The 24,093-nt window shown below is 36.6% G+C and overlaps 2 protein-coding genes across 2 annotated transcripts; both read right to left on the bottom strand.

Moving 5' to 3' along the window:
* Nucleotides 1-296: 296 nt before the first annotated feature.
* Nucleotides 297-7,033, bottom strand: LOC134232926 (uncharacterized). Its single transcript, XM_062714922.1, has 4 exons — nucleotides 6,972-7,033; nucleotides 5,518-6,276; nucleotides 3,256-3,421; nucleotides 297-488 (listed from the first exon to the last, which is right to left on the bottom strand). Exons 1-4 carry the CDS (start codon nucleotides 7,031-7,033, stop codon nucleotides 297-299), a joined length of 1,179 nt encoding a protein of 392 aa, XP_062570906.1.
* A 136-nt stretch (nucleotides 7,034-7,169) lies between these two features.
* Nucleotides 7,170-10,065, bottom strand: LOC134232925 (uncharacterized). The gene has a single exon (XM_062714921.1). The coding sequence runs from the start codon at nucleotides 10,063-10,065 to the stop codon at nucleotides 8,908-8,910; it is 1,158 nt and encodes a 385-aa protein (XP_062570905.1). The 3' UTR covers nucleotides 7,170-8,907.
* Nucleotides 10,066-24,093: the final 14,028 nt, after the last annotated feature.

Raw genomic sequence — 24,093 nt, forward strand, 5'->3', positions numbered from 1 at the left:
GAAGTTCAACATTTAAATTTCTTATATTTCATTGACAGCTCAAGATCTTTTCAACATTTGTATTGCTGTTAGTCCTTTTAAACCATTCCTATTATTAAACTTGCCTACTGTGCAATGTACACAATTTCTCTTGAGAATTTCAAAATAATAAACATAGTATATGCACACATATTGAAATCTATACTGACTTAGCTTATATGTTTATCTAATGATTAAACTTCAGTATTATGTAAGATTATTACGTAAAGACCATTAAATTTATAAGGATCAATTACAGACTAATAAAAATGTCAAACCTATGCTTGCATTTTATATTTTAAGCACTCATTAATTTTATTTCTAAATGGACTTTGTACTCTTTCACTCTCTCTCTCCAGCTCTCTCTTTCTCTCTCTCCTGATGATGTCATACCTTTGGACAGGACCACTTCTTATCGCACCGGATTTGAAGCTCTTTTCATAATCTAAGTCAATGTTGAGGGTGTGTTTCTACAAGAAAAGAAAAAAAAAACAATTAATTTTACAAATGTAAAATTTACCATGTGTACAAATATTCTAGTTATAATCTTTAACAATATTTGATAGCACTCATGCAATGATGAATAAATAATCATGAAATGAACATTGATTTGAGATAAGAAACTCAAATGAGGCAGTAAAGGTGAAAAATTACATGAGATGCATTTCATATGCAGTAAGACTGCATCATAAACACTTAATTATTTCTTTGACCATTACAAATCTTATGTACAATTAATTTTGGCTGTAATAAATGTGTTACATGTAATTGTGTCTATAATTTTTCAGGAAATTAAAAGAAAAAATTAAATTAAAAAACCCAACAAACAAACAGTTGATCCTCTTTAATTTCCATTTAAATGTCTATATAATCTTAAGTTGAGATATATATACAAGTACATGTACCTTCCTTTTATTATTATTTTTTTTTTCATAATTATTTTGTGTCTATCATAATTTTGTTTTCATTAAAAGACTGGCAAATGATTTTTTTTTAAAATGTCAATTAAAAATTACTGATTTTAATACTTGTGTTACTGTGTGTAAAGATTTTGGCTTAATACACTTATAAAGGAATGTACTGACTCAGTAAAAAAAATCTCTTTTGCATGAAATAAACATTATCTACCCGACACTACGCAGCTATAAATTTTATTTATTTAATGTACTCTCAAAAGTCCAAATTTCTTTCCCTAAACTAGCACGTACGTCACATCAACAACAACATCCACTTTAGATAAGCAGTCTTTTACATCATAGCAAGAGGGGGTACACTGTATATTGGATTAAGAGTGACGTAGAATTAAAATGATAATTGTTCTGAGCAATAAATTGTGTTCCACACTCCTAAATATCAAACAGGATTTACTCTATCTTGATAATAAGCATTTCAATAGAGAATTTCAAAGAGAATTGTAAAATTTAAATTTCATTCTTCTTTCCTTTAAACTCCAAATTGAACAGTCAAACAAGCCACAATTTAAACTGCTTTGAACCAACTATTATTCACTCCAAAGATAATTTCTTTACTGTGACACCATAAAATGTAATTCAGTAAAGTATCAACTTCAATATAGGTATATAAAGCAGGTCATATGGCCAACTTTTTCAAGTTGTCTCGACTTTTTTATTTGTACATGCAACTGGCTATCTGATAAACACACTTTATAAAGCTATCTTATATCTTTAATTCTTTATGACAGGTTTTCATTCACCTTGGGACTATTTCACAGAGATTTCAATATTTACAAGACAACATGATCTTCCAAGTCTCTAAGCCATTACACTAAACCATTTTCATGCTGGGAATTTCAAAAACATTAACATAAATCCTTTTTCGTGATAAATTTCCATTAGTTTTTATATAGAATTATATGACCTTCTTTACTATTTTGATCCTACATTTAGCTTAAGACAATAACATATTCTTTCTTCCTAACCACCATCCCTCATATTACTTTCTCTGTTCTAAATCAATCAAACCACTTAATTCAACCTCAGTACAAAAAAAGTCATTATTTTAATGTCTCTCCATAAAGGGCATCCCTTTGTTCAGAATGACACAGTGAAATAATGCAGAGACTATAGATAAAATGCCAACACATGGATTATTCAATATATGGATCAAATGCAGCTAGTGAAGGTAAAAAAAAAAATCCAGGATAATTAGAGAAATCAATACAAGGGCAAAAATAAATAGTGCTCCTATAAATGTCAGCTGACTGGTTGTGATAGAAACCAGTAAACATCTCCATAGCAACAGAGACACAATCTTCATTTGATCTTATTAACACAGAACTGAACATATGTATTGTAAAAGGACAGTTAATTATATTGCTACCTGGTTGAGCTACGTGATTTAATATACGCTGACATTTCCAATACATGTATATGTATTATATATTTTGAAGCTGAGAAGGACTAAATGTAACATTGTATAGTTGATATTTATAAATGACTGATCTGTAAATTTATAATTTAGATTTTCAATGGTTCTTACAAAAATCATCATCTGACACTAAAGTAGCGGGTACTCATGATGAAACCTAAAGTACTAAAAGTAAGAAAATTACTCCTGAATTTAAGAGCTCGGAATTATATTCATTCTTTAAGTACTCACACTGACCGAATTTCTAAAGTACTGTACTTAGAATGATGATAAGGTAATTTTCCTAACATACCTATAATTATTTTTTAAGTTTCTTCTATTTCATTGCCATTTAACAGTTTAATTAAATCTGCTAATACGATCATCCCCCCCCCCCCCACCCACCCACCCCAAAAAAAAACATGGCATCATTATGAGTAGGTCAGAAATAATACCCATATCTTAGGCCATCCTTAAAAAATTGTTTGTTTGGAAATGCCGCCTGAAGGGTTTCAGACTTAGGAGGGAGGGAAGGAAATTATTTTTTTTTAAATTGAAGATAAATTATATATTTTTGATGAAAATCTCAGTAAACAGTAAATACATTTTCTGATTTTTTAAAAAAGTATATACCATCAACAAAAAAAAAATAATTTTACGTAGATCTGACACATATATTTCAGTGTTTTGTATGTTGCATGTAATGGGAAAAAAATTGATTAAATAAAAAAAAAGTATTCCTACTTTTGGTCGATAAATTTTTTTCAGGAGGTAACATTTCAATGAGGCGGAGGCAATTCCAAACAAACTATAATTTTATTTTGGCCTTACCAATATTCTTACAAGAGAAATCTTATGTAGGTTACTTACAATGAGGTAATTATTCCATGCACTGCGGATCAGCATCAGCATGGGGGATTGGAGATTTAGGAGGTAAATACTGACGGAAGTCTTTTTTCGTTCCTCCGGAGCCAGAAGTGTGTTGACTCGGATGATTGAGCTTCCGAAATCTGACACCGAAGCCATGCCAAGGTTACTAAAAAAGTAGATAAACTTTGGTAAAAAATAAATATGAAAACTATGAAAGACATCATATTTTATATGTAAATTATGAACAGGAATGCTACAGAGAACCGTAGTACTGTACACATGCAGTCATCTAATTCTCTGTTTTGTTACAATTAACTCAATGTTACGATTACTGTAGTATTCACCCAATCTGGACTGAAGTAGTACTGGAATTTTCAAATTAAATCATGACTTTCAGATCAATATTACTTAATAATTTCAAAATACTGTACATGCTTACACATTGTACATAGCTTTTTATAATGCATATTCATATCATAAACTACTTTTATTATAGACTCAATAAAATTAGGTAAACCTGAAAATATAAAAGTTTTAAACATGTTGGCATAAAAGTCCATATCAGTGATTTTAAAATTGAAACAACACAAAAAAATTTATGAAGTTTTCAGTATGTGCCAACACATGCATCATCTCTCACTATATCAGTGCTTTCAATGGAGTGACTGAGGAAAATCCATGTCAAGTGAATAAGATGATCAAGTGACCCTAAATCCATGTCACACATCTTGACTATTCGAAAGTTAATCAAGTTTAAGGCACAAATCACACAAGCATCATTTTATGCTCCCTAAGGAATGCAAATGGACAAAATCCTGGTGGTCAGGCACCAATTTATTGTAAATCAATTGACCCAGGGAACCTGCAAGGCTAACCTGAACACGTTTGATAAATGGGGAAAAGTTCAGCATATATCAGTATCACTTTTCTTGCAAATGGAACCATCAACTTCAAACAGGCATTTCTACCTCTGATTATAATGATTATGTTATACTGTAAAAGCACAAATATTAAATTATTTGTTTATTTCGTTGTTAACAATATTCAACGAAATTAAATCCCACACGAAATTTTATATGACTATATATTGAATAGGGTTACTTTCAAAACAACGACATTAAATGCCCACGAAACTATTTTTGATGAGAAAACAACAAAATTTTATGCCCACGAAAATTTGTGTTTCTACAGTATTAAAATGGAATTCCTTTTCTGGTACGTGTAATAAGGAATTTTCAAACATGTAGTCTCCAAATAAAATAGAATTGTTTTTTAGAAGTTTTATATGCTAATATTGTATCATACTGTGTACGATAATACGATTTTTCTTATTTACTTTAATTAAGAAAAAATATTTCACAGAAATCCTTCTAGCATATTTGAAGTCAAAGATATATACATTCTAGTAGCATATAAGTGTTCGTAGTACTCCTATAAAATCAGATTAACTAACTAAAAGCAAATATATTAAAGCCTGGAGATGCTACATATTGCCAATAATGTTGGTAAGCCATATCATATATTACAGTTGTATTACATCATGCATGTAAATTAATACTACGATGATAAGTACTGACATATTGTAAAAAAAAAAAGGACGACCTCCTAAGATATAAAGGCACTGACGTCTGACAATATCCTTGTGACAACATAAGGAAAGTGTCACAGATGTGGTCAACTAATCTGGCCATAGACAAGGGTGATTTTTTTTTTTCAGGATGACTGATGGGATACTCCACAGCCTTATAAACTAAGCTAGCATCTTGTATTATTTATGCTCTTTCTGGAGAGATTCACTCATCTCATTCCATGAAATAAAATCTGCTGCTAAATCATGAAGACAATTGCAAAGTTTGAATAGTATACCTGTATATATTTATGTTGAAACAGTGTCTTAACTTCGATCAGCATAAGGTACATTAAGAAATTTTACTCATTAACAGTGTTTCATTAGATTTTAAAGTCAGTAACATAAAATTTATGAACCATGGAACGGACAGCTACTACATACAAAGAAAATAAAATCTTGTTAAGACATACACCTAGGAAGTGTTAAAACAGCAACAGCAAAATGATGAAAAAACTTGCAGAGAGATTAAAAATCAACAAATCAAGTCTTGAGGGAAAAATATGGGAGGAAAGAAAAACCAGTGATTAATTAGCACAATAAATCAACAGGAATGTCAGTACGAGAGGTGGTAGAATAGTGCTCAAACACCTGCCCAGTTACCATAGTAACCATGCAACTAGCCTACATCTTACCTGGCACTACGCGTGCCATCAAAGTCCTGAGCGGGGGTGCCAGCCCTGGATATCCCTCGAATCGTCGTCACTGACGAACGACGGGAGTTAACTAATGGTTCCTGTACTAATGCATGTAATGATTGCATAGACCCCTTGTGTCCCTGGCTTGCAATATCAGAAGTGACATCGATATTTATCTCAGGTTTCTGAGGGGTATTAGCAGTAAAGAACACTTCATCATTTGAAGGCTTTCCATTGGTCACAACAGGTTTCTTAGTGCTATCTTTGACCATATCATCACGGCCACAAGATACACGGGAAGATCGGAAACAATTAAGGCTAAAACAGTTACAGAGCGTGGGTTTTTCTGCTTCAACTTGATCATGAGAAGAATTATTCTGATTACTAACAACATTTAATTTATTTTCCATGGAAATAGAAGGGGCCCTTGGTTGGGGCCGTACTGACCCCGACTGACTGAGGGTGGTGTCTATAGATTCCCGGTGATCCAATGACCTTCTTTGTCCTGATCCCTCCTTGCTTTTGCTTCCTCGAGTCGAATGAAGAATGGATGTGTATGAGGCAGCGAAAACACCATCTAAGTCATCCATGTCTTCCAGTTGTCCATCTTCCATTTCTTCTTTGAGTGCCTTAAGTACACTGTCTTCCATCCCTTCACCTATTCTTTTCTTCTTTTTTAGACTACTAGTCTTAATGTCTCTACCACTTGATTTAAGTCCCTGCGATGAGCTCACAGACCCTCTGCTCTCTGGCCGACTTGTCACAAAATAAAAACTCCATTGTCAGGCATAACAAGTTTTTATTGAGGATGGCAACAATCAAACAACAACAACAAATGAGATGCTGACCATTCAGACAATCAATTGACCCAAAAAAGGGGGGGTGAACTTGTCTTGACTACACTTAATACAGTTTATTTATTTATTCTAGTATCTGCAAACAACCTTAGCTCTCGGACTCGAAGTGAAATAACTTTGCGGAAATACTTGCGTTAAAATAAATAATTATGAATTCATTTTAACATGCGTCAATCCGGACAGTCCCTAAATATCTATATTCTAAATCTGTACTAAATATCTCCAGCAATCAACTTTATTACTGCCTAACTTACAAAGACACTATGCGTAAATTATCCCGAACATATGAATATTCCTAAAATGACTTTATTTTCAGCTTAAGCAAATCCGAACAAATACTGCCAAATCCGGACAACCCATTCCGGACAAGAATAACCTATGTGAACTTAACTGTATGAACTATTCTGGACATCCGAACAAACGATCCGGACAACTATCAAAATATAATTCTGTCATAAACTATAACCAATTAACTTCTGAACTTGGAAACAACTAATAGAAATGTTCCGGTCATAAGTCCTAATTAATAACTCGAACTGTAAACAAACAAACTACTGGTCTACATGACTAAAATAATTTCTCTACTCATAATACTGCCCCGTCCGGACGCGCGAGTCTTTATAAAAATTAGCATCATCCACTACAAGATCTATCATCTTGAATACCTTAAGCTTTCTCTGAGGATTTGGTTCAAGAACTAGCAACCACAAGGGATGTAGAGTCAAGATTGAGTGTCGAGATGCTGAAATTGGGTCCTATATATAACCTTCTATCACCAATCAGCGTTTGTCCTTTTTGTCCGGAAAATAATTGACCAATCCAAACGCTGTACGGATCTATGGAAAATCCGAACAATATACAATCTCCGGACAAGCTGAATTAAAACCCTTAATAAACATTTAATGAACAATACAAGACTTTGTCCGGATTACTTTAATTACATGGACACTAAAATACGTAATTAGTTTAATAAATAAAATTATCCAAGACTACGTAGTTTTGTTATAAAAATCAAGTTTCGAATCTAGGCGCCTTCAGAAGTAGTGCGCGTAGCGATATACGCAAATACGGAAGTGCGACTTCACAACATAGTACCTAGGATAGATCGATAAAATAAGACAATAGTTCACCATCATAAGGTAAATAAGGGACAAAAATATTGGTCAGCATCATATTACAATAATTCAAGATAAAAATAATGTACAACATGGTTGAATAATGAGAAATCAGGCAGCAGAATCACAGGTGACAAGATGAGTAGTGAAGCGGTCAATCAGACGAAGGAAACGCATGTTAAAGTACACAAGAAGTTCGCGAGCGGTAAAATGACGATTTCACATAGATGTAAGTAAAAGAATACGCTGGTACTGAACAGAGATCAATAACCGGTAATTATTAACAACTGTAATCTGTTAAAATGTATTATTTTACCGTATTTACGCAGAAACTTAGAGAATAAAATTTGTAAACAAACTATTGAAAATGGGGGATGTTGTCAAAACACGATCGGTATTACAGCAAGTTTTGTAAACAAAATCTGAATAAAAATAAGACATAATAAATGCTGCTTAAGCTTAATTAATAACTTTTAAAGTCATGTACTATGATTATAGTGTATCTCCATTCAGAATAAATTAATTGTAAACAATACAAGAGTAAGCACATGAACAGCTGATGAAGGTCTCACATATTACACCACCCCCCACTTAAAAAATACAAAATTCTCCTGAATTTTAAGACACATTAACAAAAATTTAAGACAGTCTGATAGGTACATTCCTTTCCTTAATTTGGTCAATAATGGAATCGTATTTCTTCAATCTTTTCAGGGCGGCTGCCTCCATCATAGAAAGAAAGTCACGGTCAACATCAGATCTAGCCCCCTTTATCGCAATATCACAAAGTTTCTTGTAATTATAAAATTTTAGCTTACGGTCTACTTCGTCTTGTGGTAGCATGGCTGGTTTGGCGGATCCGGGGAGACATAAGACATTGTACTTAGAAAGAAGTTGAGCTCGCGAGATAGAGAGGGTGTCTGCTGAGAGGACGCCATTTGTCTCAAGAGCCAGGGCAGCGAACTCCCAAACCTGCAGCTTTTGGTCAGGTGTTAAGGTTTCCCATCTGGTCGGTGGCCAAGAAATGGTGGTCCCTTCCCGTGAGATGTCAAAAGGAGGCACCCCTTGCCAATTTCTTCTGGCCGCTGGTAAAAGTGGCATCACACCATACTCCAGAAGGACACGAGCTCTCTCTGTAGACACAAGATCAAATACAACAGGGTGATCAGAGGTCTCTTCTCCGGAGATGGATGAAGGCTGTGACATGATGGATGAAGGTTGGGAGGTAGCAGAGGAGACTGGGTGTTCCACGGCTCCACTGGAGACTGACTTAGGGCCCTCGTCCTCCAGGATTGAAGAAGCTAATGGCTGGAGAGAAGTACACAAGGCGGCAGGGTCAGCAAACTCCCAGAGAACTGAATTTTTGAAGTCTGGCAGATCAATACTGGGGGGTGCTGTGGACTCAAGAGGCTTCTCTACAGGTTCCATGGTCTGAGAAGGAACAGATGGGACAGGCGTCTCAGGAGCAGGGGGGTAGAGTCGACCAGAGGCTTCGTTGCATCAGGAGGAGAGTCCGCATCCTGCTCAATGGTACCTATGGGAATGGCGATTAGAGGACCATCACCAGATGCAGATACTGGGGCAGAAGCAGCTTCAGTTGTTGAAATTTCCATCTGAGGTTCTGGTACAAAACAAGCAGATGGTTTGGATGGAACATAAGGAGGTGGAGAGGCTCCCTTCCTGATGGATTCTATTAACTTTTCGTCAACCCCCAACAGCTTGGACATTTCCTTTAGGAGGATGGGTGAGGAGATAGGCGAAAAAAAGGTAGGAATCTGGAAGAATGGATCAGGATGTATGCTCTGCGACTTCCTCATCACAGACGACAGAATCTGAGGGTTCCGGCTGGCCTCTGAAGTCATTTTGATGTTAAAAACTTTGTCTTCTTCTGAAGCAACATGAACCCGGATCAATCCTCCCTCCAAGCTGATGGCCTTGATCGTATATCGGTCATCTAACTCGGGTTTGGTTGGTGAATATCCCCTTGGCTTCTTCATTACTGGACTGTGGTCTTCTTCTGTCTCTTCTATGTAGTCTGGTCTGAAGTGTTCCTCTGGAGTTAATGAAGAACCTCTTCCCTCCTCCCAACCTTGCTCAAATTCTCTGAGTTTCCTACTGCTGAGACTGTTGCTTCTCACCCATGACACTATCTCTAATCGTGCTCTAATTGCCGCCTCGCTCTTCCAGGGATTTGGTTGAACGATTTTTCTGTAGTCTGATGGATGGACAGAGAACCAGAATCCATTAGCTTCGGAATAGAAATCACTGGGAACATCCTTTAACCGTCCCAACCCCTTGTGGGCCTCCAGCACGTGGACTTTGAGATCCGCCATTCTACGCAGTGTTTTTTCTCGTTTACCATCTCTAACTGGGCAAAACGGACAGATGACACGCATCCTCTCATGGGGACGGGAAATCAGGTGGTTCTTCCTGTCTCGATTCGACTTAAATTTGTCTGGGCACAACCAACAAGCATACACTGCAGAGGACATGCTGAAAACGGGTAAAAAAAAAAAATCTGTCAGGCTCAGTATAATATTCTGAGCCGAGAGCCATGCCGTCTGCAGATACATATTTAATTTGAGTAAAACATTCTAAAATCCACCCCCCTACCCTACTATCACTAAAATATTTTGTCGGGATGGCCAGCAGGACAAGGAAAAGTAAAACATTTTACAACACAACACACCTAAGGCAGATAGCAGATATCACCACAGAGGAGATGCAACACCAAGTGATCCCGAAGATCAAATAACAAAATAATATTTAAAACAAAATACAGACCCAACATCCTCTTCAAGGATTCTTCATGGTCACCAAAAACCGCAGGAGCACACCCTGGGTGATCAGGCCAGTTGTGCATCCTCAACCAAGGGCGCGACCCTTCACACAGTGTCACCTAGACACTAGCATCCTCCCCACTTCACCATAATCAAAACACAACAAATTATAAAAAGAAAAATCTGCTCCCAAATCTACCCCTGTAATATCTCAACAGGAATTACACAATGCCCCGGTAGCGGAGGAACACAATTCTTCCCACAGGTACAATGGATACTAAACATTCCTTCCAGAAACATTACTCAATTACTGCGCAGACGAGACCTGAATTTCTCTCTGCAACCTCCTTATCCATGCTGGCACATCCCTCCCCTTATAAACTGATAAGCGATCTATGTGATATAATTTTGCTTCTTTTCTAGCACTCCGTTTGACTCGATACGTGGTATCATCAATTTTCTCAAGGACAATGCAGGGACCACTCCATGGACAAGATAACTTCTTGCAAATCCCCTTTTTCTGTAAAGGTTCGTAGAGCCACACCAGCTGACCAATGTCAAGGGACTTTTTACTGGCTTTAATGTCGTAATAACGTTTCTGATGTTCTGCACTTGTTTTCAGGTTCTGTCTAGCAAGTTCATGAATAGAGTGGAGTTTTGCTTGGAGATCAGCTATATAATCCTGGGTGTCAGACTCTGTTTCATTGGTTGGGAGACATGTAACAGCTTCAAGTGGCATGGTGATGTTCCTACCCAATACCATAACATTTGGCGTAAAGTGTGTGCTACTGTGAACTGAGGAACGGTATGCCATCATTACTTGGGGTAGATACTCGTCCCATCTGTTCTGTTCTTTTTCACAATACATGGTAAGCATGGCTGCTAAGGTACGATTGAAACGTTCAATATTTCCATTACTTTGAGGTCTCATACTAGTTGTTCTGGTTTTGTCTATATGAAAAAGTTGACACATCTGTTGAAATAGCTGAGATTCGAAGTTGCGACCTTGGTCAGAATGGATCTGGAGTGGAGTGCCAAAACGACAAAGGAATTCGTTGACTAGGACTTTGACAACTGTTTCTGCCTCCTGATTGGGTATTGCATAGGCCTCTGTCCACTTGGTGAAACAGTCGCAGACGACCAGTATATACTTGTTGCCTTGAAGTGATAGAGGAAGTGGACCCATGATGTCAATCTCAATCCTTTCCATTGGTTCACCAACCAGATACTGTCTAAGGGGTGCAACTCTTTTGTCAACTGTCTTCTTTCTGGCAGAACATCTGGAACAAGTTCTTATGTATTCTTCTACAGACTCCTTAAGGTTTGGCCAATAATATTTATTCTTGATTCTTTCCAGGGTTTTCTCGATGCCGAGATGACCAGCAGACGGGATGTCATGGTAATATTTGATAACTTCAGACTGCTTTGTTAAAGGTACAACTAACTGAATTTTGGTTTCTTTGTCATCTGCTTTCCAGATTCTGTATAAAATGCCACCTTGTATTTGTAATCTATCCCATTGTCTCCACAGTGTTTTTGTAGAACTTGAAAGGTGTGAAATATCATTCCAGACAGGTTTGTCGGAGGCGTCATCTAGTAGCGTCATGATAGGCGAGATGTTCTGGTCTTGTAGCTGGAGTAAACGGATGTGGTCAGGCTCCCAACCTTGCAGTATGGCTGTATTATGAAATTGAGGGGGTTCTGAACTTTGATTCTGACCTCTGGTAACAATACAAACATGTTCTGTATCTTTGTCATTACAGCTAGTCTCTTCATTCTCATGGTTGTTCTCCACATCATTGTCTTGCTGATGTTTACAGGCTTTACACGGTCTTCTAGATAAGGCGTCAGCATTGTTGTGTTTGATTCCTGGGCGATGAACAACTGTAAGGTTATAGGTTCCTAGCTCTTGTAACCATCTGGCAACCTGCCCTGTAGGATTCTTAAGGTTTCTCATCCAGTTGACTGCTGCATTGTCTGTTCTGAGAAGAACTGGTTGGCCATACAGGTATGGGTGAAAATGTTTAAGGGCACACACAACTGCTAACAGCTCTTTGCGAGTAGTACAGTAAGACTGTTCATGTTTATTGAGTGCTTTACTGTAATATGAGACTACCTTCTCTTGGTCATTTTCTATTTGAGACAACACTGCTCCAACTGCCATGTTACTTGCATCAGTATCTAGTATGAAACTCTGGCCAGGTATTGGATAAATCAAAATGGGGGGAGAAACAAGTACTTCTTTGAGTTTTTGGAAAGCCATAGTGCAGTCTTCATTCCACTGGAATTTCTTATCTTTTTGACAAGCCAAATGGAGGGGTCGGGCAATTGCTGCAAATCCCTGTACGAATCTCCTATAGTAGGAACATAACCCCAGAAAGCTTCTTACTTCTTTGACACTGGTAGGTATGGGCCAATCTTGAACAGCTTTTGTTTTGTCTGGATCTGTATGGATGCCTTTTTCTGATACTACATGTCCTAATACTTTAATTTCTTTTTGGAACAGAGAGCACTTGGAAGGTTTGAGTTTGAGATTGGCAGCCTGGAGTCTCATGAAAACATGTTCTAATCTACTTAAGGTATCTTCAACTGTCTTTCCAGGTACAATAATATCGTCAATGTAAATCAGGCATTCTCGCCACTGGAGACCTCGGAATACGTCTTCCATCAATCGTTCAAAAGTGGAGGGCGAGTTGGCAAGTCCAAATGGCATCACAGTAAATTGGTAGAGTCCTTGACTGGTTGAAAAAGCTGTCTTGTGTTTATCAGCTGGATCCATCCCAATCTGCCAAAATCCAGAGTTGAGGTCCATACAACTAAACCATTTTGACTCTGACAAAGAATCAAGGCATTCATCTATGCGTGGTAAGGGATAGGCATCTTTGACTGTCACATCATTCAATTTCCGATAATCGACACAAAATCTGGTAGAACCATCTTTCTTGGTAACCAGGACAATAGGAGATGACCATGCGCTGTTTGATGGCTCAATAACATTTCTTTTTAGCATCTTTTCTAGTTCCTGTTCCTCAACCTCACGTTTGCCAAAAGGTAATCTTCGTGGAGGCTGTCTAATTGGATTTGCTGGACCAGTGTTGATTTTGTGCTGTACCAAATCTGTTCTCCCAAGGTCATCTGATGATTGTGAAAAGACATCCTGGTACTTAATTAGTAGATTCTTTAACTGTACAGTTTCCTCATTCTGTAGGTGCCTGGAACTACGTTGCAGAAGGTCAAGAAGGTGTTCTGGCAGTTTGGGGTTGCTATCATCAGGATTCTTGGTTTCAGTGATCTTGCAGCATGACTGGTCTGGAGAAGAAGGCTGTTCGTAAAACGACTCACAAGTGCCAAGTTTCATGTTTGGATAAAGGGTAACCGGGTTGCTGCTAAAATTTTGAATAACTGCCAATTTGGTGGTTGAACGGGTGTCTACAATGCCTGGGAGAAGTGAAATGTTTTTGTCTTGAAAAATTGCTGCTGGTGTTTCTACTAGGCTAAACTCTGCCAAATGCTCTGCTTGAGGTATCAAAATTGGAATAACTACTTTCGTTTCAGGTGGAATGACCATCGTCTCCTTGACTGCAACTCTACAAACTATGCTTGCTTCACCTCCAAGCCAGCACTTGATGTCACCTTCATGGGTACATAAAACCAATCTCCCGAGATCTAATTTCTGCACATTCTTCATTAGGAAATCTTGACCTAGGATACCTTCATTCAGCACATCACACACGACCACAGGAAGGGTACACTTCAATGGACCAAATACTGCTGGAATTTCTGCATGGCCATAGACTGTAATTTCTCTGTTGTTAACATCAACCAGTGTCCTTTCGTCCTTCTCTAACTGTGGCTTGACATGTGGATCTATACTGTCAAACACATACTTGGAAATGATTGTTGCTGTTGAACCTGTGTCAACTAAAAAATTTGTTTGAAAACCACCCACCAACCCAGATACATAAAGGCCATCATCCCATTTCTTTTCAGTTTTACCAATGTGTCCTAATCTAATATTTTCATCCCATTCTAAATTTTCTTTAGGCCTTTCATGTGTATCATCCGCCAAGCTCCGACCTAGTAAGCCGACGGTTTGAAGTTTCCCTGACTGGATGCTCTTTGTTGCTTGCTGCTAGGGTTGTATGATCTGTTTCTCATGTCAGGATTTTGTTTGTTCATAGGACAATCTCTCATGAAGTGGTCAGGGGCATGGCAAATGTAGCACTCTCTGTTGTTGAAATTCTGTCTGCCACCAAACTTCCCTGGCCGTCCGGATTCTAGCTTTTCAAGTCTGACGAGAATCTGCTTCAAGGCATCTGTCACTTCCGTCTGGGCTGCACTGGCACCACTCTGGCTTTTCTTGACGTCCTTTTCTTCCCCAATTGCTCTAACAGGTTGTTTCCGTTTTTCACCATCACCTAGGACAGCTTCATAGCGCTCTATGACTTCTACAGCATCTGCAATCGTCTGGCAGTCTTTATCTATGCAGCGGCATTTCATCTCTAATGATATACTTTTATAAAGCTGGTTAATGGACAGCGCCTCTTGTGCCAGGGCATCCAGGTTAGGATAAGCCTTCTGTGACATCTGCCTCAAATCGTCAGCCAAAGCTGCTATAGATTCGTTTGGTGTGCGTCTCCTAGATTCAAATCGGGAGAGCCAGCGATTCTGTTGCCGGGAACTTCCAAATCTTTGCTCAAGTTTGTCAACAAGGACAGTATATGGTTGCCTAGATTCGACAGGTAGACTAATGTAGAACGTGCGTGCAGGGCCCCGTAGACATGCAGCTAGCGCTAATACCTTGTCATGGTCACCCCATCTTCCCAATTCAGCGCAAACTTCAAAGTGTGAAATATATTCTTGCCAATCATCGCTGCCATTGTAAGGTTCGGGTTTTAGATTTAAACCTCTCGCACCTGGTCTAGGTTGCCAGTCACCTGCACCTCGTCTATCTAGGTCAAGATCAAATTCATCTTCATGCTCAGATAGCTGGTCGATCTCATTCTCTTGATCTTGTGGTACATTTAGAACAACTTCGTTATCAGGAGATGCCATTTTGCGTCAGACAGAGAGCTCAATCACAAGAAGATACTTAAAAGAGAGAACAGAGCAAAACTTCAAAAATTATACCCAACACAGAAGACACAACTGACGAGAGTTCGCATCCTGGAAATTACAAACATGTAAAATCCCACTTCTGACACCAGTTTGTAACAAGTCGAGCGGACCCTTGTCACAAAATAAAAACTCCATTGTCAGGCATAACAAGTTTTTATTGAGGATGGCAACAATCAAACAACAACAACAAATGAGATGCTGACCATTCAGACAATCAATTGACCCGAAAAATGGGGGGGGGGGGTGAACTTGTCTTGACTACACTTAATACAGTTTATTTATTTATTCTAGTATCTGCAAACAACCTTAGCTCTCGGACTCGAAGTGAAATAACTTTGCGAAATACTTGCGTTAAAATAAATAATTATGAATTCATTTTAACATGCGTCAATCCGGACAGTCCCTAAATATCTATATTCTAAATCTGTACTAAATATCTCCAGCAATCAACTTTATTACTGCCTAACTTACAAAGACACTATGCGTAAATTATCCCGAACATATGAATATTCCTAAAATGACTTTATTTTCAGCTTAAGCAAATCCGAACAAATACTGCCAAATCCGGACAACCCATTCCGGACAAGAATAACCTATGTGAACTTAACTGTATGAACTATTCTGGACATCCGAACAAACGATCCGGACAACTATCAAAATATAATTCTGTCATAAACTATAACCAATTAACTTCTGAACTTGGAAACAACTAATAGAAATGTTCCGGTCATAAGTCCTAATTAATAACTCGAACTGTAAACAAACAAATTACTGGTCTACATGACTGGAATAATTCCTCTACTTATAATACTGTCCTGTCCGGACGCGCGAGTCTTTATAAAAATTAGCATCATCCACTACAAGATCTATCATCTTGAATACCTTAAGCTTTCTCTGAGGATTTGGTTCAAGAACTAGCAACCACAAGGGATGTAGAGTCAAGATTGAGTGTCGAGATGCTGAAATTGGGTCCTATATATAACCTTCTATCACCAATCAGCGTTTGTCCTTTTTGTCCGGAAAATAATTGACCAATCCAAACGCTGTACGGATCTATGGAAAATCCGAACAATATACAATCTCCGGACAAGCTGAATTAAAACCCTTAATAAACATTTAATGAACAATACAAGACTTTGTCCGGATTACTTTAATTACATGGACACTAAAATACGTAATTAGTTTAATAAATAAAATTATCCAAGACTACGTAGTTTTGTTATAAAAATCAAGTTTCGAATCTAGGCGCCTTCAGAAGTAGTGCGCGTAGCGATATACGCAAATACGGAAGTGCGACTTCACAACATAGTACCTAGGATAGATCGATAAAATAAGACAATAGTTCACCATCATAAGGTAAATAAGGGACAAAAAATATTGGTCAGCATCATATTACAACAATTCAAGATAAAAATAATGTACAAAATGGTTAAATAATGAGAAATCAGGCAGCAGAATCACAGGTGACAAGATGAGTAGTGAAGCGGTCAATCAGACGAAGGAAACGCATGTTAAAGTACACAAGAAGTTCGCGAGCGGTAAAATGACGATTTCACATAGATGTAAGTAAAAGAATACGCTGGTACTGAACAGAGATCAATAACCGGTAATTATTAACAACTGTAATCTGTTAAAATGTATTATTTTACCGTATTTACGCAGAAACTTAGAGAATAAAATTTGTAAACAAACTATTGAAAATGGGGGATGTTGTCAAAACACGATCGGTAATACAGCAAGTTTTGTAAACAAAATCTGAATAAAAATAAGACATAATAAATGCTGCTTAAGCTTAATTAATAACTTTAAAGTCATGTACTATGATTATAGTGTATCTCCATTCAGAATAAATTAATTGTAAACAATACAAGAGTAAGCACATGAACAGCTGATGAAAACAATTATATTTTCAAAATGTCGAGACCCAACACCTAAATTTCCTCCGATGAGCAGAGACAACTTTACAAATAATGATGTTGGGATTCATTTGCTGGATTTCTCCATTCCAATGAGCAGAGACAACTTTACAAATAATGATGTTGGGATTCATTTGCTGGATTTCTCCATTCCAACATCCACAGTAGATTAAATACCAGTATTCCGATTTATTAAATACTGGAGGTTGTCCTTTCACTATATATATATATGGGTCTACTTCAATTGTCCATCGTCTCTATAGAAATGAATAAGACAGCTCATTCTCCTCTAGCTGCTTTCATAGTGCTCTTTCTCCCTTTTACGTGAAGACAATGGTGGCATATATTCCATATAGGCAAAAGGCTGCAGTCTGCATATCATTTTCTTGAAAAAAGGGGGGGTATCATAATACTCTGTTTATAATTTATTTAGCTTGATGTTGAATTGAAAAAGTATTGTTAGCAATATGCATTTTATATTATACGAGCTTCATCTTGATCATGATGACAAGAAATTAAAAAATTATTATTGGAAATAATTTTTTAGGGAATAGGAAAACTGCAGACGGGGTATTTTTGGAAATAATGATTTAGTAGGGAAGTTTAAATTGCAAAGGGATAAATAAATAAAATTTATACATCTTAATTTTGTTTGGTAATCATGACGATTTTTATTTCGATGTCTTCACATTAGCTTACATGCACATACATGTACGTATAGCCTATACCACCGGGAGACATTCTCGAAGTCGAATCCACATTCTCTGCACTTCTTACTGATTTTGGCTGCTGATTTTGTTTATGTGTATTTTAACCACCTTTATTGTACGCTTTTGGTAGACATCTTCTGTTGTTTGTTTTTTACTGTAACTGGTGTGCAAAAAACCGCATATGAAAAATTATAATTTGGACAGGATCCCTGCATCTTATATTTCTAGAAACAGCGATTCGTTATTGGAAACCTAAATACCCACAACTTAAAAGCGAATAGTATTAATTTCTGAATTAGAAATTGTATGACGCTTTCAGTGCTTTTAGACACATAATTTTATTAAACATCTGCACCAAATTTGTTTACCTAGAATGTACGATTCACATTGGAGCGGTACCGAAAAGTGAAAGTAGTCTGCTTGCATGTACGCTTCTGGTCAGCGTCACAAAAAAGCTTGTTCATGTTTATTTAAAAATTAGGACATTGAACGAGTTGAATTTAATAATTTCATGATAAATGATAAAAGCAAGAATAATTCAGCATGACAGGGTAGGTTTAGCTAAGTATTGGACTTTGATAAGAAAAATACAGAATATTTTCATCTGAAAGTGATTCGTTAATGGGTGCGATTCGTTATTGGCAACCTCACTGTACATATATACAGTGTATCATAAATAATCATATGAAGAAATTTCCAGTGATTGATATAGCCGAGAATACAAAGCAAACAATTGTCAACAACTGTTAAAACACATACCAAGTCAACAGATATGATCTCCTTGAGAGGGACCATAACTTGGAGGTCTTCCCGGCTTTTAGGCGGGTTTTCCGCCTGATAAATATATTCATCGTCCAGAACACAATATTTGAAGCCTTTATTCTCTTTTTTCTGTCACGATGATGCATGCCTCGTATCCCCGCACGCGCTTTTTTGAACGCCTCTGGCAAGGTGCGCTTGAGAAAACTTTCCAACTTGCTGTTTTTCTTGAACAAAACATCTGTGTTTCCCCGCGCCATGCATGCTCGTGGTTATTTTCACTTTTATTTAAACTCTTATGTCAAATAACGACATTAGCTACCTATTGCACGTTTACTCATTTCCAAACAATTGACACTGCTACCAAGCACTCCATTGGATTAATTGGTATGCAGGAAGTCTGTGTCAAAGGTCGTAGTGTCTTAATGTGGTTTTCTAAGCAGAAGAGTTCTAATAAAAGAAAGATAACTCTAACAGTCATGACTAACAAACACGACTGAATTTATATCTGAACCCTAATGTTACCAAATTTCATTACTTGTTAAATTGTAAGGATACTAAAGTCATCTTTCAACTTTCAAAATTTTGTAAAATTTTACTGTCAGTACTAAATTGATAATAGCAAAACTACTGAGTAACAAATGTTAATGTGTTAGACGGTGTGACCGTTAGTGAGGGCGGAGCCATGAAGAGAAAATTGCTACCTTTTATTGTTTAATGACAAATCCAGGGGCAGATAGGATTTGTGGTTAGGGGGGGGCGTGGATAACTTTGTTGAGGCAAGAGGTCTGGGGGCCGCCTTAAGGCCCCAGTGGGTCCGGGCGAAGCCCCGGAAGCTCCTGGGTTTTCGTGTACTTTAGAGTAAAATCAGGCACAATAATAGTGCATATTTTTCAATTATTTTTGTTAAAAGTATATAGCATATAGGTGGTGGCCCAGGGGGCAAAGCTACACATAAGCTTCTGGGTTTTCGTGTATTTTAGAGTAAAATCAGGCACATATTAACCAGTGCATATTTTTCAATTTATTTTTGTTAAAAGTATATAGCATATAGGTGGGGGCCCAGGGGGCGAAGCCCCCGGAAGCTTCTGGGTTTTCGTGTATTTTAGAGTAAAACCAGGCACAATAATAGTGCATATTTTTCAATTATGTTTGGTAAAAGTAAATAGCATATAGGTCCGGATGTTTAAATAATAAATGTATTGAATGTTTCTCAATTCTCATTGTATTGTAACACATGCCACTATATAATAAACGATTTACTTACTTATTACTTACTAATAGTGGTATTGGTTAGTGATGTACCAAAGTACGACGTGTTTAATACTAGTCATGTCATACTTTGAATGGTGGGGGCCCAGGGGGCGCAGCCCCTGGAAGCTCCTGGATTTTTGTGTATTTTAAGAATAAAACCAGGCAGAATAACACTTTTTTGGTTAGTTTTGTACCAAAATGTGACTTTATAAATATCAGTCACATCATACTTTGAAAATTTTAGGGTGGGCGTGCGCCCCCCCCGCGCCCCCCTTAAATCCGCCAGTGAAATCAGTTAAATTCTGAAATTGTATGTCAGTGTGAGAGAATCATAACAAAGAACTCAGTTCTTAAAAAAACTTTTCATTCAAATACATGTAATAAATCTAAGAACTAACTGAGATATTTCATCATGAGACAAAGGGTTGTCTAGCCAGAGCACTAAACGTCGAAGAATGTAGTGGGGAAAGGGAGCGGCATGCACTGGACCAATAAGGGATTCAACGTACCGAGGTCCAAGAAATGTGATACACCTCGGCCCAACGACACCTCAAACTTTAATGCATGTATAACAGTAAACTTGTTCCCAAATATATCCTACAATAATCAACTCATAAACTTTTCTGAGCATCATTTCTTTGTCTTTCACTACTTTTAATTCATATGCTTATTTAACAACACTGATCTGGAAACCTCAAGTCCTTTCTCAACTGTTATTACTCCCATTACATTATCATAGTTATGACATCATCTAAAGTAAGAACAATATATTGTCAAGACCAGGGTTGCGTTCAACAGCGTAGCTGCTACATAGCCGCTACGTAAAGCTACGCTCTTAAACAGAGAGCTAACCTAACCGCTACGTATGGAGAGCTAGCATAAGATCAGAAGACGAACTCAGATGACCTAAAATACAGACAGATGGTCTACTTCCTGGATGAATCTGATCATCAGACCAAATTTGACTGTGTTACTATCACGAAGGTTGAAAATATAACAGCATCACAACTTTTATGAGAAAAAAAATTTGCAACGGATGCATGATTAGGGACATTTATTAGGTCCCTGTTGTGATATATCTTTTTAAAGTTTCTTCTTATTTATTTCTTTTTATTTTACATTAATTGGTAACCCATTAATTTAATTATAATGATTATTTTCTTTATTTTAACGAAAAATGTATATTTCACTTTTGGGTTTGTCCGTCCGTCCGTCCGTCCGTCCGTCTTTCTGTCTGTCTGTAGCGCTTTCGTTTCCACACGATATCTCGAGAACCCTTTGAGCTTTTGCAATGAAATTTAGCATAGCAACTCCCTATGGACTACAGAAGACCCCTATTGATTTTGAGGTCAAAAGGTCAAAGGTCAAGGTCATAAATAGGCAAATTCTGTCTGTTAAAACACTTTCGTTTCCACACGATATCTTTAGAACCATTTGAGCTATAGCAAAGAAATTTTACATAACAACTCCCTGTGGCCTAAAGAAGACCCCTATTGATTTTGAGGTCAAAAGGTCAAAGTTCAAGGTCGTAAATTTATACATTCTGTCTGTGTGTAACACTTTCATTTCCGGGCGATATTTCAAGAAGATTTTGAGGTTATGCAATGTAATTTTATACCAAAATTCCCTAGGACGTCTCTCGCTCCTCTCAAAGTGCCCCACCCCATTTGTTTTATTAGTATTTATAGTATTACATGTCGCAATTTTTAGCACAGGGGCGTGAGGAGAGTTATTGCGTATTAAACAGGTTCTTGGCGCACTTCATGTTCTTATTACATCTATTAGAACTGTTTAATAAAGCCTAAATAAATCAAACACCATGGATTGTGTAAAATTTTGAGAATACTGAACATGAAAACATGAATATATACATGTATGTGACTTCAGTTCTGCATATACTTCACTCCGGGTAAAGCGATTCCCTGGTCTAGTGGTTATGTGTCTCGCTTCAAATGTGAGAGATCCCGGGATCGAATCTTGGTCGAAGCTTTTTTTTTTTTTTTTTTTTTTAAATCCTTTTTTTTTTTTTTTTTTACTAAATGATAGTATTCAGCATGTGAAATGAAAAATTTATGAGGTTATCAAATCATCTTTACAGTGTGATAAATATTCCATATAAAAAATCTTCTATACACATAATAAAGAATAAGCAATCAAATCTTTATATGCATATTGACATACATGTATTTTATTTGCTTCAGTATACATGTATACATTTAATAATTCTACAAATTCAGTCAGGGGGAGCCGACTTTTTCCCTAAGCGGGGGACATGAATTCTCTGAATTAGCTTGTTTTTTTTTTGGCTGATGTTGTTAAAACAAATCTGATTTAAATAGTCTTTCGAATTTTCTAAATCTAACATTAACACAATCATTTTGAAAACAGTTATACTTTTTAATTATCTGAAGAAAAAAACCTCGAAATTAAAAGTAATTTTTCTGGTATCTTTGTCTTTTAAGACTTGGTTAATCATATAATTTCAAAACCAAAACTTGTAAATGGTAGGGTACACTTCTGAGAAGTTTGAATTGAATATTTAACTTTATTGATGTCAAACAAAAATTCTGAATATTTGCTTCATGTTTTTAAAAGTTTTAAAGCACATTTATTAGGATAGAAAACTATATTGATATGCTTGATGTGTATTACATTAACAGCATGCACTGCAACATTGAAGTCATATAACTTTGTGACTGTATATTTACATGCATTTACGGATACATGCAGACACTGAACAACTACTTCTCCAGACTGTACATCATACATTGTCTAACTTAGTTTTTCCTAATTTTAGACTTTACAGTATATATGTAATTCCAATTGTCTAAAAAAATCTTTTCTATATTTTTAAAATTATATATATCAATTAAGATTTCTGTTTTGATTATTATATTTAAGATACTGAAATTTTGTCATTTGAAAAACTTCATAAAATGAAATATTGAATTTTAAAAATCACAACAACAAAAATGAGACTCAGACTTCCATCTGCTAAATATTTATATATCTATGCATAAACAATTTGGATACCTTAATAGTGCAGACGACAGCGCCGCCCGTAGGGAATTTCTAACCAATCAAATGCCGTTATACTTGTGAAGCGCAAACTATAAATAAATCTAAACGTCTAAATCGAAAGTTGGAAGATGGATTTGATTTTAAGTAAAAAACCATTACTACTAATAATTATCCTTGGATTAAATGGTTTTCACTTTGATGAAAGTCTCATCAACAACGAGAATTTGCGCGTGAATCAAAACGACGCCATTTTACAGGACGCCATATTGGCGACAAGAATCTCAGTTCCATAGGTATTGTAATTGACATATAGTTTACAATAGATTTCTTTTATTTTTCATATACATACGTGTTACCTATAGGGAGAGCTTCGGGCCCGTGAGAGGGCTCCGCCCTCTATTAGTACATGTATGTTTTGTTTTGTATTTATAAGCAGAGACACTCAGAAGATCATTCCTATATTATATACAAATTCATAAAGCTAACGCTCTAAAAATTTTTATTTAGACACATCTAAATGTTATAAGGCAGACATGGGCATTAATTCAGAGAAATTTTATAGTATACGCACTAACGCAGGCATCATAAAATCGCACAAAGTAAGAAAACCTTATAAACAATTGTTGAAATTCTAAAATTATAAAGGGAATAAGAAAAAAATCAAAGTTTCTCTGCGTATATCCTTAATGATTCTTTTTAAAAGTTAGTTTTGTAAAACTTATTAATGTCGCAATTACCCCCCCCCCCCCCTTCCTAGTAAATTCGTTTATATCAATTTCCCACAATTTCGATCCGTGTCATTTTTTCATGTCAGATATAAAAAAAATGTGTACACTTTAATCCAGTTGCAATACACATGACAAACTTTTGATTAATAAGGGGGAAAATGGTGGGAAGACCCAAAATACAAAACAGTATTTTGTGTTTTCAAACGTATGAAAAAGCAAAGATAGTTCTAAAATTTCGAAACCACCCCCAACACACGAAATAATGTTTTCAACGTTTGTTTTTTCCCTTGTGGGTGGATTTTTTGGACTTGGTTT

This window comes from Saccostrea cucullata, unplaced genomic scaffold, assembly GCF_032062105.1.
Source record: "Saccostrea cucullata isolate Sc308-1 unplaced genomic scaffold, CSIRO_AGI_Scuc_v1 ctg3580, whole genome shotgun sequence".
Lineage (NCBI taxonomy): Eukaryota > Metazoa > Mollusca > Bivalvia > Ostreida > Ostreidae > Saccostrea > Saccostrea cuccullata.

Coding starts and splice junctions, on each gene's coding strand:
- LOC134232925 (XM_062714921.1), bottom strand. CDS start 10,065: ATGTATCTGCAGACGGCATGGCTCTCGGCTCAGAATATTATACTGAGC.
- LOC134232926 (XM_062714922.1), bottom strand. CDS start 7,033: ATGATAGATCTTGTAGTGGATGATGCTAATTTTTATAAAGACTCGCGC. Junction 6,277..6,971: donor TCGCGCGTCCGGACGGGGCA/GTATTATGAGTA, acceptor TTTTGTGACAAG/TCGGCCAGAGAGCAGAGGGT. Junction 3,422..5,517: donor GATGGCACGCGTAGTGCCAG/GTAAGATGTAGG, acceptor CTACTTTTTTAG/TAACCTTGGCATGGCTTCGG.